The following is a 17857-nucleotide window of genomic DNA, read 5'->3' as shown; positions in this document are numbered from 1 at the left end:
AAACATCTCATTTTCGTGTAAAAGATTCCCCATTACACTCAAGAGTGAGTTTCTTTTCCATTTGACTCATTTCTTCATAAATGGGAGATTGACTAACCTAATTTTCGTATAGAGTAAGTTAGGCCGCATATTGAGGCTATAGGAGTGAATAGAAAGAACACATGGCCATGCAGAAAGTTCTGATAGGAAGCCAAGAGATGAGCAACGCGTGACGAGCGAGTCGAGCGGCACGAGAGAGATGGGCAACGAGTGAGAGGGAGTTGAGCGACTAGAGAGAGAGACGAGCGAAGCATGAGCATGAGGGGTGATCGTTGTCCCTGATTGGAAACTCCACCTGATCGTGATAGACATCGTAGACACCCTCGTTGTTGCTCTCGGAGAAGAAGCCCGACAGCCCTAGCGGGCTCTCCTTCCCAGTGAGAGCCAGTGATCATTGCTGCCGCCGACCAACGGCCAGTCTACACTCCGATCTCACCTCACCATCGCATTGCTGAAGATGCAAAGAGGACTTCCAGGCTTGGCATTCCGCGCAATGTTCTGAGGACCAAAGACAACGACGTCGACGGTGAAACCAACTGGACCACTCTCCACCGCTGACAACATCAACACCAGCATCCCCGCGGCTCTATGACACCCCCCACTGGTCTATTCCGCTTTGTGTATGCTCCAACCTCATTGACAATTGCACGAGTGGCTCCTAGCGACACTCCCTGCATTCGGGTGACGGCAAGGACTAGGGCTCACCCTGCCTTCATCACCATCCTGGTTGCTGCTTGCACCTCTTTCATCTCCCAGTTCACATAAGCTACTGCTGTTGGCCACGACTCCCCACAGAGAACCAAGGAGCACTGGTTTGGACCCTGCCATTTCAGCTTCCTCACTGTCCACCGGAGAGGAACTGCCGACTGCTGCATCGTCCAGTACAAAGACCGAATCACCACGGCCCATGTTACCATCCTAGAGGGTACAAATACCACCTTCGGCTGGACCCAATTCATCAAATGCCTTCGGCATATCCTCCCGTCTTTGTCGTCAGCTTGCACCCAATCCCCCACCTTTGTAACTAACTACCCCCACTGTTACCCAATCTGACAACCCTGAAACCGCCCTCTGCAGTCCCCTACCTCACCCCTGTAAAACCCAAACAGCCACCCTTTGGACTAGGACCACCCAACCGTCTCGGCCCACCCATACCTGCTTCATTTTGGCCTCGATCGATTGCAATGTGTAGCCTTGGTTACTTCGAGCACCTCACCCGCCGACAGCCTGACCATCTTTAACTAGTTCTCCCATCAACTATGCCTTGACTACAGCTCGCAGTCCTCTTACCTTTGTCCGGGTGAGTGGATAGTCACCTTCCACTCACTCGGGGATCGCTGGATGGCGGCTCGGCTCCCTATCTCTGCTCCCATTTCTTTAGCTGGGACTAGAACCCAACCTTGCATCGACAATGCCTCCGTCAATGGATCAAAATTGCAGATCTTCCGCCTGAACTATGGGGCGAGAGTATCTTCAACCTTGTTGACAGCCATTTCAGTACTCTCATCAGACTTGATAACTGCATTGCCGATCTCCGGAGGCTTGACCATGCCCGACTCTTCATCAACCCCAACAACGTCGAATCTGGGACGTCATTCTTGAGGCTCGACGTCGGCCAATCCTCCTTTTGGCTTGGCATCTCGTTCGGAGGCCTCGTGGTCAACACTGTTACCTCCACCAGCGGCAGCAATAGCGATGAAACCCACCCTTATTCACCACCTGTCACAGCCCAGCCAACCCAGCGAGCCATCCGACCTGCCCGCAAACACCCCCACGCCCCTGTCACCTTGGCGCCCCTGGCAGCCTCCTGCCACTCTGTCTACGGCTACCTACCCTCCTTTCAAATTCAAACCCTAACCTACATCTGCAAAACTCCCCCTACCACCTTGACCCCTCTGCTGTCCCCCACCTGGCCTCACTGCGAAATCAGAACCTCTCACTGCCTCTGCCACTTGGCCCTTTCTTCTCCCACCTGCTTGCCAAACTTGATACCCCCTCTTCATTACATCCCTCAACTGCCTCCCCACTCCTACATAATCAACCCCATGACTCCCCTTTGTCTCAAGCCTCCAGCAATTGGTCCCTCCAACACCACAACACCCCACCCACCTCCCCCCCGGACCCAACTCCCCCTGGGTCTCTGACAGCATGTGGGGGGCTGTTTTAAGCTGTACTGGCTCAGATCATTGGCCCATTCAGATTGATACCAAACTTGACAAATGGGGCCATGTTCCCTTTCGGTTTGACAACACATGGCTAATAGATAAGCACTTTGCTGGTTATATTACATTGTGGTGGGGGGCTATTGGGGACCCCAATTATGATGATTGGTCCTTCCCTCGCAAGCTAAAGCGCCTTAAGGACAAACTCAAATCTTGGTCATCGGAACATCGCGTCTCTGCCACTTCTCACAAGTCCTTGCTCCAGTCTCGGATTGCTGGCCTTGACCTGATTGAGGAGCAAAGGTGCCTTACTTATGCTGAATTCTCTAATCACATCTCTTTAAAATAATCTTCAATCTATTGTTCACATTGAATGGGTACAATTCAAGCAACACACCCGCTTTACGTAGCTGGCCGAAGGCGATGCCAACACAAAGTTCTTTCATGATATCGCCTCAGCTCGTCGAAGGACTAACCGAGTCACTTTTTTGTCTATTGGCAATGAAATTACCTTGGATAGGGTCTCTATTAGTGATGCTCTTCTTAGTTTTTCCACAGATCTTTATAGGGAAGACTGCCACCACCGCCCATGTCTGTCCACTCTTCGCTTTGCCTCAATCTTTCCTACCTTGGCGGCCTTTATTGAATTACCTTTCTCGGATTTGGAAGTTGAAGATGCGGTTTTGGGCCTCCCGCGGGATAAGGCCCCGGACCCCAATGGGTACAATGGAGAATCCTACAGAGCTTGTTGGCCTCCCTTGAGAACAGACGTTATCTCCATGGTCTGAAACTTTTATGATCGTGGCATCACTTTTAATAGCATTGGTGCCACCCTCATTGCTCTGGTGCCCCAAGAAAGCTAATGTTGAGCGCCCCCATGATTTCAGACCGATCAATCTTGTCTCTAGCCTGTACAAGATCATTGCTCGTGTCTTGGCTCATTGTCTTAAGGTTGTTCTTCCCACCATCATCCACCACGGTCAAAGTGCTTTTATCCGTGGTTACAACATCCTCGACTCCGCCATGGCAACTCACGAGATTATTGATCACTTCGTCAAGTTGGGCCTCCCATGGTTTGTCCTCAAGCTTGACCTTGAAAAGGCCTTCAACCGTGTGAGCTGGTCCCTTTTGGATGATATTCTTCAGTGCATGGGCTTTGGAGATAGATGGAAATTTTGGATCTGCAGTTGTATCTCTTTGGCCTCTTACTCTCTGCTTCTCAATGGCATAGTCTGCGGCTTTTCATGGTTCTCGTGGCATTCAGCAAGGAGATCCCCTCTCCCCGCTGCTCTTCAATATCATTGCAGAGTACCTATCTTCTATGTTTTACTCTACCGGCTGGCTCGTCATCGTCTCTAACCAGAGTTGCTTTGGTATTTCTCTACTTCAATGTGCTGATGACACCATTTGCTTCGGTACCAGCACGCTCGATCAAATCCACAATATTAAAGACATGCCAGCTAGCCACCAGTTCCCACGAATGTTGGAGCCATTTAAATTTCAAAATTCCTTACGCATAAGGATCCATGTGGAAACTTGGCCAACAATATTTTCTATCAGTATATCACTAGGGATAGATTTTAAATTGAATTTTCGGTTGTTTCTTTCCTTCCATAACGCCCAAATGATATGACCAACGCAGCAAGAGATAATTAATTTCCTGAGCTTTGGGAGACTAGTATTAGTAACAAAGAGGATTGTGGATGTAAGATTTTGAGAGGGGTAGTATTAGAAACCGATTTTGTTAAGGAGGCTAGTCCACACAATGTGCGCAAAATTGCAAATTAAGAGGACATGGGTGGCTGTTTTGAGAGAAGTTTGGTAGAAGGGCATAAGGGGTCCTGGGCAGGGGTTCCTCGTCGGATTAAAGAATCAGATGAGAGGATTTTGTTCCGACATGCGCTCCAAATAAAATTTTTTGCACGAGGAGGGGCAAGCAAGGTCCATGCGATGATTGGTTTGTGGGGGGTTGGGGCAGCTCAAGAAATTATAAGCAGAGGAAGTGGAAAAAGTACCTTGGGTGCAAGGTGTCCATATGAGTGTACCAGGCACATTCCAAGGGCTTACAGAGGATAGACAAGTAATGAGGTTGGATGCCACTAGAGCCTCCGAGTCCAAAAGCGCTCTCCGGAGATTTAAGTTCCATCCTCCAGAATCAGTCCACTAGTCTGAGATAGGGGGCTGATACTGCACGGGCCCGTCCACTAGTCTGATCAAAATTTCGTCAAATTTCCCTTTCTAGTGTAGCATTTGACTGCCTTTTTGAAATCAGGTAACAAAAACAAATCCTTCTGAGTTAATGTCTATTGCCTTAGTTGAAGGTTTGGTTGAATGTTTAGGAATTAGTGCTCCAAGATTATAATAGTGGTCTAGAAATTCTTTCCTATCTTGACGAAAATAATGAACAACATGCTGGCAGGATCTTTGGTGGGGGAGGCATAGGAAGGGAAAGATAACAAAATAAAATAAGTAATTTTTTTGAGACAATAGCTCAGATGCTAGTAGAAAAGACCAAAAGAAACGATACAAAAACATACTTAATAATCAGACAATGACTAAGTTCAACAAATAACTAGAACAGGGAATCTATAACAATTACAAATTGCAATATAAGTAGTCAAGGGACAGTATTCACCTGGAGGAGTTCTTGGCAAAGGTCCACAGAAAGAAATTCACCAAAAAATCTTTCTTGGCACAGAGACTGCAATGCCTTAAAGGGTGCTTCATACATTTCCAAACCCAAACCTTTTGGTTCTCCAACCATTGAAGCTCCATCACATCTACTCTTGGCAAGTCTTATCACATGTTTACCAAGTACCGACAGCTGAAATAGACTAAGCATCAAATATCCCCAAAGGAAATAAAACTCTTTCAGCTCAAGCTGGACCATGCTGCATCCAGATATGAAGATTCTTTGGGACAAATCATCTGCACATGATCCCAAAGATCCATCTATTTCAAAATTCCCAGGAACTGCATCCAGTGTAACTGCTTGCAGAATTACGGGCCACAACTCATCCAAACATGGTTTAACTTTTGACAAAACTAGTGGTGACTCAAGTCCATCAAGGAACAGATTATGCTGTAAATAGAAGGAAACAACCACAATCAAGGAACCATATAAAAGAATCAAAACAAAAACGCTTCAAAAAGTCAAACTTACATTGCTCTTGGATTGAATTCTGAAGCAAATATAACAGTAATCTTTGAGAATTTGGATCCAGTAATTCCCCAAGATGCTTGATGTTTTTGAAAAAAGAGGTACCAAGGAAATATACTCATCTCGAAGCTCCTCTTGCTGCTCCTTAAAGAACATATACGTATAAAGTTTGACAGAGGCATGGGCTGCAACTAGTCTTACTTTAATCTATTGCACAAGAATGTTAAACAGCTTTAGGATGATAAAAATCTAGAGACATGATACATAAAAAATATTAGCAAAGACAGGCAGGTAAAAAGAATCATTGTCTAATATTTAATTTTCATTTTAACAACATTCTAACTTAAAGAATCATAAGTCTCACCCTGCATGCAACCCATTCAGCAAAAGACGGATAGCATAGGTCCTTAAAGTCACTCAACTGCTGAGAAATTAACATAAATAAGCGGTGAAGAGCAACACGATCCCCTCGAGTGATGGTGCTAGTCAAAACCTAAATTTCAAAGAACTTGGATATCAATCAATGTTTCATCAAATTTTAATAACTTACAAACTCACAAGATTAGTACACCTGACCTTTGTAGCAAGCAGCAGACCTGCCTCCAAAAGAAGAGGACTAGATGATGAATTTAATGCAGTTCGAACAGCAGAAACAAGTTGGGCCTGATTCCATTTGTAATAGCATCAATCAATACATATTCCTATAAAAAAAGAAGATTAATCTATAAAAAGAAATTTAACAAGTTTGGGCAGACCTGATATTGTTCCATCAGAAGGCGTCCTGGAAGCTCCGGGTCTGGAACCTTTTCAAACTGCAAATGTAGCATAGAACATATGATCCCAAATGACTGCATACAACCACTAGTTTCCTCTAACATCTAAAGTTTTGTACTTGTCATTTGGAGATTTAGAATTATTAGTGAACTTCCCCAGATCCCATTGGCAACAATATCTCATGAAATTATTAAAGCCTAACCACAAGATGGTTAGTATGATCACAGCACTGGAGTGATCTGGGAAGTTGAAGTATTTGGCCATAACCCTCTTATAAACATCCTGAGGACATCTCTGTAAGATGCTAAGGAACAACAATTGTAGTTTTTGAAGAGCAAATATGGAAGTCTTACATGACTCTCACAATAAGAAGTCTTACAGAGCCAAAATTATTATGGAAGGAGGTCTCACAGAAGAGTTTCAGATTGAAGGTGTTTTAGTTATGTTAGTCTTCTATGTATGTTAAGTTACTTAATTATGCTAGGACTTATCTTTAAGTGTTAAAGTTTGAGTGTAATTGGGACAAGGGTAGTTTAATTATAATTGGAGTCTACTACTTTCCTCTATTATAAATAGAGGTTCATGTACTCTAATTACATCAAGTTAATGAAGTTTTTCTCTTTTTTGTAAATTCAACATGGTATTAGAGTAGGTTCTATGAGTTAACTCGGTCAACCCACAAAGATAATGTGATCCTTTTCTGATTAGTTATCTCTAGCCGTTTAGGTTGGTATCTTTTTTTTCCTTTTCAGTCCTTGTCCCGTTATTTGTTTTGCGTTTTCACCTCTATACTGAGCGTTTCATATTGCATATTATATATTGACGGAAAGATATCCGAGTCTACTTTCCAACGCAAAACGAATTTCTACAATCAGAGTTTTTCACAAAAAAAAATCGATATTTTAAGTAGTAGAGGTCAGATTGCAAGAGAGGTTCGAGTAGTAGTAGAAAGCTTCAACTTCCAAGCTATTTTATGTTATCAAGAACGAGACTTTATATAGAGAATTATATATCAAAAGAAAGATCTGGAAGTTTATTTTTTTACCTATTTAACCAATTCTCGATCAAAGTTTTTTATATGGAGATATTGATCTTGGAAGAGTCAATGTTTATGCTAACAAAAGGAGAAAGAGTACTTTGTTCAACCAGATTACAGAGATCGAAATCTATCAGATTATTTATCTTAAAAGAAGTATATTTTATGAAGAGAAGTTATACTTCGATGAAAGGTATTTAAGTCTAGTTTTAGAAGGAGAAAATTTCATATAAATCTGATATATATTTAAGGATATATTGGCATTGAAAAACCCGAATTTAAGCAAAAATTTTTGCATCACTTTTTGAGTTGCTATTATTGATCAACAATATCAGGAAAATACCTCACTTACCCATTTTTGTCGATTATCTTTCTCCTACCATCCTCTTGACTCTCATATATCCCTCGAACCATCTCAAAGGTGTCAAAGAGGTCCTGATGTAGCCCTACTTGGACCCCAATTTTCTGAAAAATCTTCATCCAAACTTGCCACAAAAATCCACAGTGTAAGAGGACATGTTAGACCGTCTCTTCGCACTCACTGCAAAGGGGACAAGAAAGATCGGGGGCGGTGAAGCCTCTTCTATGAATGTTGTCCGAAGTAGGTATCTATTCTCTGATGGCCGACCACATGAAAAAATTTGATTTTATTTGACGCTGAGAGTTTCCAAGCCAGATTCGCCTTGTGCTCATGAATACTGTAATCTTGCTTTCTGATATGAGAGTAGGCAGAAGTAACGGTGAATCGGCCATTATTGCTGGGCTTCCTAATTAGCATGTCAACTGAATGCTCCCGGATAATAGTTCTGTTGAGTCTGGTAAAGAGAGAGCAAAAAGCCAATGATTCCTCATCATTTAATCCCCGGCGGAACGCGAGACTTCACGACTGATCACTCCATGAATCAACCACAGAGCAAGAGAAATCGTTAGCCACCCTATGCAACCCCGGGAAGTCCTCCGAAAGGGATCGAGGGCCACACCATTCATCCGACCAAAAGAGAAGGATCCTTCTATAGCCCGTGTGAAACGAGGTAGCATCTCTGAAAACTGAAAGGAGCTTGAAAATTGATTTCCATATTAGGGATAGGAGGCGAGCGGTACCACCCTCTCTCCACCAGGCACCCGAAAATTGAAGGTAGAATTTCACCATATACCTCCATAAACTGTTATGCTTGTTGTTGAAATTCCAAATCCATTTGAGCATAAGAGTTTTGTTCATTTCTCTTGTAGGCCAGATGCCCAATCCTCCCCTATTATGAGGCATGCAAATATCCTTCCAACTAACCAAATGGTATCTGAATATGTCTTTTAAACCTCTCTAGAGAAATTGCGGATGGATGACATCAATTTTGGAGCTAACGGAGGCCGGACATTGCATGAATGATAACACATAATTTGGCAGCCCAGCCAGACAAGACTTGAAGAGAGTGAGATGCCCCGCTGTAGATAAGAGTTTACACCTCCTAGTGGCTAGCCTCTTTTCAAATTTTTCAATGAGGAGGGACCATAGTGACACTGAAGGCCGAGAATCCAAAAGTGGGAGCCCAAGATATGTAGCTGGCATATTTCCCACAGAGCATCCCAAGTAGTCCGCCATATCCCGAAGCCCAGCTGGATCAATATGGTAGCCAAGAAGAGTGGTTTTTCCCCAGTTTATGTTATGACCGGAAGCTATTCAATAATCTCAAGACAACACGTAGTTTTCTGATCCAATCCATAGTACTAACCCCAAAGCAAATAGTATCATCTGCAAACTGAAGAATCGGAATATCAAGGTTGTGCAATCTATCGTGGGGAGGAGTCATTCCATGTTCTGGCTGAGTAGATCAAGGAGGATAAATATTTTACTACCACATTGAAGAGCAAGGGGGAGAGTGAGTTTCCCTGTCTGATTCCCCTGGTTCCCTTAAAATACCCACAAACTCTGTCATTGAGAAGGATTGAGTAGGTTGCAGAGGAGTTGCGGCTTTGGATCCAGAAGCGCCATTTTTCTCTGAATCCCATCTTCCCCAGGAGGGTGTCCAGAAACTTCCAGTTAACTCTGTCAAATACCTTTCCAAAGTCAAGCTTGAGGATGAATCTGGGGAGCTTGAGGACCTTGAAATGATGACTAAGTTCATGACATGCCATGGCCGAATCAAGAATGTTTCTTCCCTTAATAAAAGCACTCTGGCCATGGTGAATGACAATAGGGAGGATTGCCCTGAGGTATTTTATTCCATATGTCGTGGTAATTTTTATGTGACAAAAATATTCAAGAAAGGGGGAGCACAAAAGACGAAGTTTTTGCATCTATGAAGCATTGTATTTGTGAAGAAATCTTTTTCAGCAAAAAAACTTTAAGACCAAGAATCCTTTTCATTGCAAGCTGAAGTTATAAACTCCAACTTGAGGGGGAGTGTTGAAGAGCAAATATGGAAGAGTCTTACATGATTCTCACAATAAGAAATCTTACAAAGCCAAAATTATTATGGAAGGAGGTCTCAAAGAAGAGTTTCAATTTGAAGGTGTTTTAGTTATGTTAGTCTTCTATTTATGTCGAGTTATTTAATTATGTTAGGACTTATCTTTAAGTGTTAAAGTTTGGGTGTAATTGGGACAAGGGTAGTTTAATTTATTTTTTTTTGAAATAGTGCTAAGTTATATTAAAAGGCTCAAAAGAGCAAAATTACAAGGAAGGGTAGCCGTCCCAAACAATGAGAGATTGCTAGTTAGCCTATCAGCCACAGAATTGGCTGATCTAAGAATGTGATTCCAAGTACAAGAAATGGAAGATACAATATCTGTAATAGAAGAAGTAATTGGCCAATGCCTCCAAGGGGGAGTGGCAGAATAAGAGCACCAGCTTATGACCACTTTAGAGTCTCTCTCTATTAGCAACTTCCCTTGAAGTCTGCCTTTGGAAATCTTCAACCCAAGATGAAGTGCATTCACCTCCACAGTGGTAGAAACTGCAATACCCACAAGCCCAACATAGGAGAAAATAGTCCCCCCCCGCACCAGCCGGACCTGGGCATCCCAGAGCACTACAGTTGAAATTCAGCTTAATGCAATCTCTGGGGAGAGAGGCTCCCACTCAGCCATGATTGGAGTCCTCTAGGGGCCCGCCATGTGGGCCAAAAGACACCAATTCCATTGAAGGGATATACCAGCTTGAGGAGCAAATTCCTTCCTGGTGTGGAGCTAGCTAGAAACCATGCCCACAGCGCAAGAGACCGGACTATCTAGATTGCTGAACTTGGAGTTGAATCTCCGATTATTTCTCTCAAGCCAGAGACACCATGGGATGTGAGCAAGGCAAACAGAGAGCAGAATCTTGCCAAGTTTGGGGAGGCAAGTCCCAAGTACTATCTGTAAAGTGCCAAATAGATCTTGATGGAGGCCCACCTGAATGCCGATTTTCTGGAACACGGTCATCCAAACTCTCCATGAGAAGCCATAATGTAGAAGGATATGTTGTACTAACTTCTGACAAATGCCACATAGAGGGCAGGTAGCATCCGGGGCAGTGAAGCCTCCCCCGTGGAGATTGGCCGCCGTAAGGATTTGCTCTCTGATGGCTGTCCAAATAAAGAATTAACTTTGTTAGGTGCTGAAAGTCTCTAGGCAAGGTTTGCTTTGTGCTCTGACTGGCTGAGGACATCTTCCCTGATGTGGGAATAGGTTGAAGCCATTGTGAATGTTCCACTAATACTAGGTTTCCAAATCAGCTTATCTGAGAGGATGGAACCACTGAGACTGGAAAGAAGCAAGTAGAAGGCAACAACTTTGTTAAGTTGTAGAACCTAATTAACGCCCTACGCTGAGTTGGTCATGAATCGATATATTAACTATTATTGCATTAAGGGAACATTTAGCTGCTGCAATGATCCGCTCAGCCAAATCTTCTGGATGGCCAAGTCCTGTCTCCCCTAACCTTGCCCTTGATATTAGCCTCCTCCAATATGCAGATGACACTATTTTTTTCTGCGATGGCACTCTCGATCAAATTCAGAATTTTAGTGTTGTATTGAGTTTATTTGAAATCTCATCTGGGCAAAAACTCAATTGGGAAAAATCCTCCATTTCATGATACAACATAGAGCCTGGCCTTCTTAATTCTATGGCCAACTATCTGGGCTGCTGCATTGAATTATCCTCTGGAATATATTTGGGACTTCCACTGACCCCACATCTGCCCTCTAAGGCTTCTTGGTACCCAGTCATTGAACGTCTTGAAGGGAGACTTGCCACCTGGAGAGGGAAATTTCTCTCAAAAGCAAGCAAATTAGTTCTCATCAAATCATATCTTCAAGGAATCCCCAACTATTATTTGTCCATGTTTCATTGCCCTGCATCTATCAAAAACAAAATTGAGCTCATTAAGAGACGCTTCCTTTGGGGAGGTCCTAATGGCGAAAAAAAATATCATCTGGTCAAATGGGAGGATGTTTGCAAGCCAAAAGATCTAGGTTGGCTGGGAATTCGAGACACATCCACAACAAACTCTGCCTTGCTGCTTAAATGGATTTGGAAATATAACATGAATCATCATTTGATCTGGAGAGCCTTCGTCAAGGAAAAATCAAACCTTTCCTCTGGTTGGTGGACAGAAGGAGGGAGAATCCGATCTCTCTCACCGGCATGGAGAAAAATTATTCAGCTCCTTCCCAATTTCAAAACGGCTACCAAATGTTATATTGACAATGGAAATACATCAAAGTTTTGGAATGACTGGTGGGTTGGCCAAACTCCCCTGAAAAATAACTTCACGATTATCTTTGGCCTCGCAGGTAACCCAGAGATAACTATTTCAGATAGTTTATCATGAAATGGAGATTGGAATCTTTACTTTAGAAGACATCTTACTGATGCTGAAGCTCTCCTAGCATCCCAACTCCTCCACTCTTCCACGCAGCCAAATGAACACATTTGGTGATACCCTAATTTGGACTCCGTGTCCAAAAGGATCTTTGTCCTCATCCTCGGCCTATGCACTCTTAAACAACCTCTTAGATCATCCTAAGCACCCAGCAGCTCATGCTTGGGATCTGCTAGCCCCCCCATGAGCCAAATTCTTCATTTAGTCTGCCTGCAGAAACAAAATATTAACCTCTGATGCTTTAATTAGTTGGGGCACCTCAATCTTGGACCATCATTGCCATTTTTTCATAAATTCTCCAGAAACAGCAACTCACGTCCTCTTTTCTTGCCAATATGCCTACCAAGTTTGGACAACCCTTTTAAACAAAATTGGGCTCCAATTATGTGCATCTAGAAACCTTGATGACACTATCCTCTCTCTGGTCAACTCGCAACTCCCAAGGCTAGGGAGAATGATTATATCTTGTTGCATTGGTCATATTATCTGGGCTCTCTGGAAAGAACGCAACAAAAGGAAATTCAAATTCAAATCCTACCCTATTGAGGTTTTGACTGACCATATATCAAGTCAAATCTTTGTTTGGCTTTTAAGCAAAAAGGAATTCAAAAAATTCAGTGACTCAAACTTCAAGGGAAATTGGTTATCTATTGCAGAGATGTCCCTTCCCGCTCACCCCCTTACTATGGCCACATGGATTCCCCCTCCACCTGGACATATAAAGGTCAATTTTGATGGTAGTGCTTTAGGTTGCCCTGGACCTGTGGGTTTCGGTGGTGTTCTTCACAACGGAAATAGTGAACTCCTCTTCTCATATGCTGGCCCCCTTGGCAGGTCAAACTCTACTACTGCAGAACTAGCTGGACTTCTGCACGGGCTCAAGGTCTTCTCCAGTAGTCTCTCTGGCCCACTTTGTATTGAAGGCGGCTCAACAGTAATCATCAATTGGTGCGCAAATCATGGCCACCCCCCATGGCGACATTGGGATTTGTTCAATGAAATTTGTTATTTACTTTCTAGGCAAAATTGTATGTGGAAACACATTCCACGCTCTGCTAACTACTTAGCAGATTCTCAGGCTAAAGCGGGTGTGTCTCTCCAACATTTTGTTGTGGAGCCAAATCCTTAAAACTAGGTTTGTATCTCTCTCTATTTATCAATATACGCACTGTCATAAAAAAACTATTATTTCATTAAGGGCAGTTTGGGAATTTCATTCTTGTAATGCGGTTGCCCTAATTTTCTCTTTATAATTGAGGGGTACCGCTATTAGGGTTTGATCATCTTATACCGAGGAGCATTTCGAGTTACAGCCCGAGAGGTCAGAGAGAAACACCTATGTGTGATTTCTCTTGTAAAGTATTTTATGTTCATAGTGGATTACTGCAGCGGCAGAAGACAGGACGTAGTCTCACCTTGAGGTAAACCTGTATAAATCTTATTGTGTTTTTACGTGCTTGTTTTTTTTTCCGCAATTATTATTATTGTTCTCGTTAGTTTGGAATTAGGACATTTAGTTCCTGACAAGCTTCATCATCATTCAAGCTCCGGAGGAAGAGAAGACTCCAAGAAAGATTACTCCAAGATTCGGCTATCGAGCATGAAAGGTCCATAGCAATCCTGTACAGTCCCGGGTATACCTCAGAGAGGGGGCGGGGATTGCACCACTCGTCGGTCTAGAATAAAAGAGTCTTCCCGTTTCTTGGGTAGAAGGAGGTCACGGCCTTGAAGGCTGGAAGCAACTTATAAACGGATTTCCAAATCGGGGATAGACAATGAGGAGCACCTTCCTCCCTCCACCAGTGCCCTGAAATCTGAAGATAGTGGCACACCATTTTTCTCCACAAATTTCTATGGTTGGCATTGAGGATCCAAATCCACTTAAGTAGGAGGGCATTATTCATATCCTTTGTAGGTCGAATGCCCAACCCACCTCTATTCTGAGGCATACAAATTTTCTTCCAACTAACCAAATAATATTTGAACGTGTCTTCCGATCCTCTCCATTGGAAGCAACGGCTAATAACATCTATCTTTGAGCACACAGCAGTTGGACACTTAATAAAAGATAGGAGATAATTTGGCATGCCAGCCAAGCAAGACTTTAGCAGAGTAAATCTAACCGCTGTGGATAGGAGTTTTCCCTGCCAAGTTGCAAGACGCTTCTCAAATTTCTCAATAAGGGGGACCAAAGCCCAACCGTGGAGCAAGAATCAAAGAGGGGGATACCCAAATATGTAGCAAGCGTACTCTCCAGAGAGCATCCTAGGAAATCAGCCATACCTCTGAACTCAACTCCATCTATATAATATCCCAATAGAGTGGTTTTCCTCCAATTAATATTCTAACCCAAAGTCAACTCGAATAGACCAAGAACAGGTCTCAACTTTTTTATCTGATCCATAGTGCCCACGCCGAAGCAAATAGTGACATCCGCAAATTGAAGAATAGGTACATCAAAAGCTGCAATATCCGCTCTGGGAAGAAGCCGTGTTTAATTGTAATAGGAGTCTACTACTTTCCTCTGTTATAAATAGGGGTTCATGTACTCTAATTACATCAAGTCAATGAAGTTTTTCTCTTTTCCATAAATTCAACAATAGTTAATTGTCATACCTTGTCCATAATAGTGATAAGAAGTCCAACTCCTATTGGCTGCATGTTCTCAAACTGACTTGTGCTTACCTGTTATATATGAAATCCTTGAGATGTAGACATGTTCATGAAACTAAACAAATTGGCACATTTTTAATAAGAAAATTTTTGGTCATTAAAATGTTGAAGAGACGTTGTGTCTTGCAGTGACCTTACCTGGTAAGCCAGTGCAACTAACTCCTGTAGGTGCAGGATAAGCCAATCACCACGAATGGCTGGATCACTGGAAGGGAGACTTTCTCTTGCTAAAGAGAGATCAAAATGAACAGGATCTGTACCTACAGCTGCAGGTAGGTAGCTCAAGCACCTGCATTTTGCAATGCTATCAATTAAATTAACAAAAAGAATGCCAAAAAATAGAGTTTCTTTTGAAAATTTTCAAATCAATGTAGCGCTATTGTTGAAAAAAAGGGCATATGTTCTTGAAACAGCGAACTGTAGTCTCACATACTCTGCAGCAAAAACCCTGGTTCGAAATCTAAGGTGCTTTTCTTGTTTAAGATAAAAATTAGAAGCGTCAGTATGATTTTTTGTGCTCCCCTCACTAGAACCAGCAATCATGTCTTCATCATCTTCTCCATAATATGTTCTGGTTGCACTTTCTAATGTACTATGAGCTGCTCCTCTGTGGATCTCTGCAGCTTTCATTGTCCATGTCGCTGAAACCTGTAGGGTTAATTTCACATGCACATAACAAATTAACATGTTTTGAATGATAACAAGGTTATAAAATTCTTCTCTTCCAAAATTAGCAAAGTTTTCAGCATGAGAGGGAGAGTGAAAACGAATGATGTAAGCACGTTCATGCAATACTCTAGGAGGTACTTTCTTGTTTAGGTGGTTACTTATTCTGTTATTAAGTTGTTTCTAGCTTTAGCTTACTTACGAGTTCATGTCCTTCTAAGATCCGGACTGGATGTATTTTTACTAAGCTTTTTCATTATAAACTAAGTGCAACTTCCCTCCTCCCTCCTCTCCCGGTTTAACACAAAACTCACTCTATTCTCCTCCTTTTAAAAGCTCGGAATTCACATAGCAGTAAAAGAATGGCATTAAAATTTTTTAGCTGTAACCAGTTTAATTAGAGAGGGGTTGATGTTTTAATGTCATCATCAATGAGAATACGACAGTTGGATCTTGTCTCCCAACTTTGCATGACTTCCATCTCCTCAAGTCATCAACACATATTTCAAATGGGGGATATTCATTAAAATAATACAAATTGAAAAATACTTCTGTCTTCAAATTTATGAAAATAAAATACTTTTATCTTTAATGGTGGTGAGCCTCCATGTCACAGTCCGATGTCACTTATTTATAGTTCTGTTTTACATCATACTATTCCACCCTCCCAGTATGAGTAGGATTCAACTGTCTTAGAATCCAGTATCCAATATACATCGAATTTTCATTTGTTCTCAAGCTCCCTTAAAAACTGTAGGACTCTTATGGCACTCAAACAATGTAATATACTCCAAAAAAGTAAAACTGGAAGCTCCTAAAGATGTTCACAAGGATCAATTTTTCTTAAACTGAAATAATACTTTACCTCCACAGCCACAATTCTTCTTTAAGTGGTGGTCAATACCCCCAATTTTAATAATAAGGTCTCCCAATCACTGAATAAATGTAGAAACTTTTAAAGTTTCAAAATGTTAACAGTAACATACAAGGCCACCTTCCTTTATAGGTTCTTAGTTTGAATTGCTTTTTTCTTATTTTGATTCCTTTACCTTGCTGGGAATTTTCCACTTTATTAAAACTGAGGCATTATCATGTTAGAAACTCTGTTATAGAACCCGGACAGGACCGGCCAGCTGAACTGGGTGAACCAGAACCCTTGCCTTGTCCAGGTTAAAGGTCAGAAAATCCCGGAGAGATGGCAAAACTTGGCTGACCCAGTAAGGTTTGCCGGTTAAACCAGCAACCTGTGTAACTCAGCCGGGCAGCTGGGTCGAAATAACATGCGGGGATGCAAGATGGGAGAGGTGAAAGGGTAAGGGGGAAGAGGGAAGAAGAAAGAGCAGGGGGAAAGGTGCAGAGAAATCCACCGACCTCCCCTCCAACATACTGCCATTGTATGACGGTGGGGAGAGTGGCAAATTCCTTCACCTGCTCCCCCTTTCTATGACATTGCAGAGGGAGAGGTGGGGCAGAAATTGATGGTCGGTGGAATTTTCCCCACATCTTTTTTTCTTTCTGAAATTCTGCTGACATCCTTATGATGTCAGCATCAATTTAACCAGGGTTTGACCACTGGTTGATTCAGGTTGGACCGGACCCAGTCACTGGGTCGGTTTTTATAACTTTGGTTAGAACAACTAATGGCCCTCCTCAAGGTAAAGTGAACCCTAGAACAATTAGACAAAGTAACCCCTAAATGAGCTAAAACTTGTCAAAGCCTATTCAATGTTGCTTGTACTCTTGCCATTGAATATTTCCTTCTATTTCATATTGGCTTTGTATTTCACCTATGATATAATTGGAAAGTTTAGGGACGAGAGAGTATGACAATCATCCCACACTCTCTGCAGTGGAAATCTATTGCTAACACTACAGCTAGGGATGGTGTCTCTCTGCAACATCTTGTTGTTGGGGATACCTTTCCCATGGGATGATCTCGTTTTGCTTTTGCTATATTTGATTCTATTACGAGTGTACTCCTCCATGTTTTTCTTTATTTTTTCCTCTGCTCCACACCTTCGGTTATGTATCTTTATTTTGTATCTTTTTCCTCTTCCTTCATGAAACGGTTTGCTCTCATTATTGTGGAAAAAATTAAAAAATAAAAGAATCTTGATCTACATATTCTCTCCCAACTATCTTATTATGAATATCCTACTTGCAGGCAGACCAGAAGCATGGAAAGACAAGCTGCTTACCATGTTCTGACATAAAGCAATCCAGCGAGATGGGCATGATGGACATGAAGCATACAGGAGCCGCTTAATTGTAGAACGCACTAAATTCCCAATCCTACATAAGAGAAGTAATTCAAATACATGAGAAGTATGAGATGACATGCAACAGTACGTTCCATAATGATAAAGAAATTACAGTAGTTTCCCCTCAGTATAAGCTTTTGTGAAGTGGCAAGTCCAACAGATCAGTGCAAAAATATCCACGAGTGATGTTTCTGCATATCAATACAGTCCCATTGACACTTTTAA

General features: G+C 42.3%; 1 protein-coding gene across 4 annotated transcripts in view; it reads right to left on the bottom strand.

The window, feature by feature from the left end:
* The window catches only part of LOC137955274 (protein SWEETIE), a 109847-nt gene that overhangs the window by 11002 nt on the left and 80988 nt on the right, over positions 1–17857 (bottom strand). For all 4 annotated transcript variants that reach the window (XM_068802137.1, XM_068802135.1, XM_068802136.1 and 1 more), the window contains 9 exons: positions 17570–17663; positions 15139–15353; positions 14844–14994; positions 14649–14717; positions 6117–6173; positions 5938–6024; positions 5726–5854; positions 5365–5568; positions 4837–5283 (listed from right to left, as the gene is read on the bottom strand). In XM_068802137.1, the coding sequence (XP_068658238.1) occupies positions 4837–5283; positions 5365–5568; positions 5726–5854; positions 5938–6024; positions 6117–6173; positions 14649–14717; positions 14844–14994; positions 15139–15353; positions 17570–17663 (1453 nt within the window). The remainder of the gene's footprint in view (positions 1–4836; positions 5284–5364; positions 5569–5725; positions 5855–5937; positions 6025–6116; positions 6174–14648; positions 14718–14843; positions 14995–15138; positions 15354–17569; positions 17664–17857) is intronic.

The sequence above is a fragment of the Aristolochia californica genome, unplaced genomic scaffold (assembly GCF_029961685.1).
Source record: "Aristolochia californica isolate CCGP_79_NKW_82.1479 unplaced genomic scaffold, dmAriCali1.0.hap1 SCAF_2, whole genome shotgun sequence".
In the NCBI taxonomy this organism is placed as follows: Eukaryota; Viridiplantae; Streptophyta; class Magnoliopsida; order Piperales; family Aristolochiaceae; genus Aristolochia; species Aristolochia californica.
This window is presented reverse-complemented; position numbering and strand designations above follow the sequence as displayed.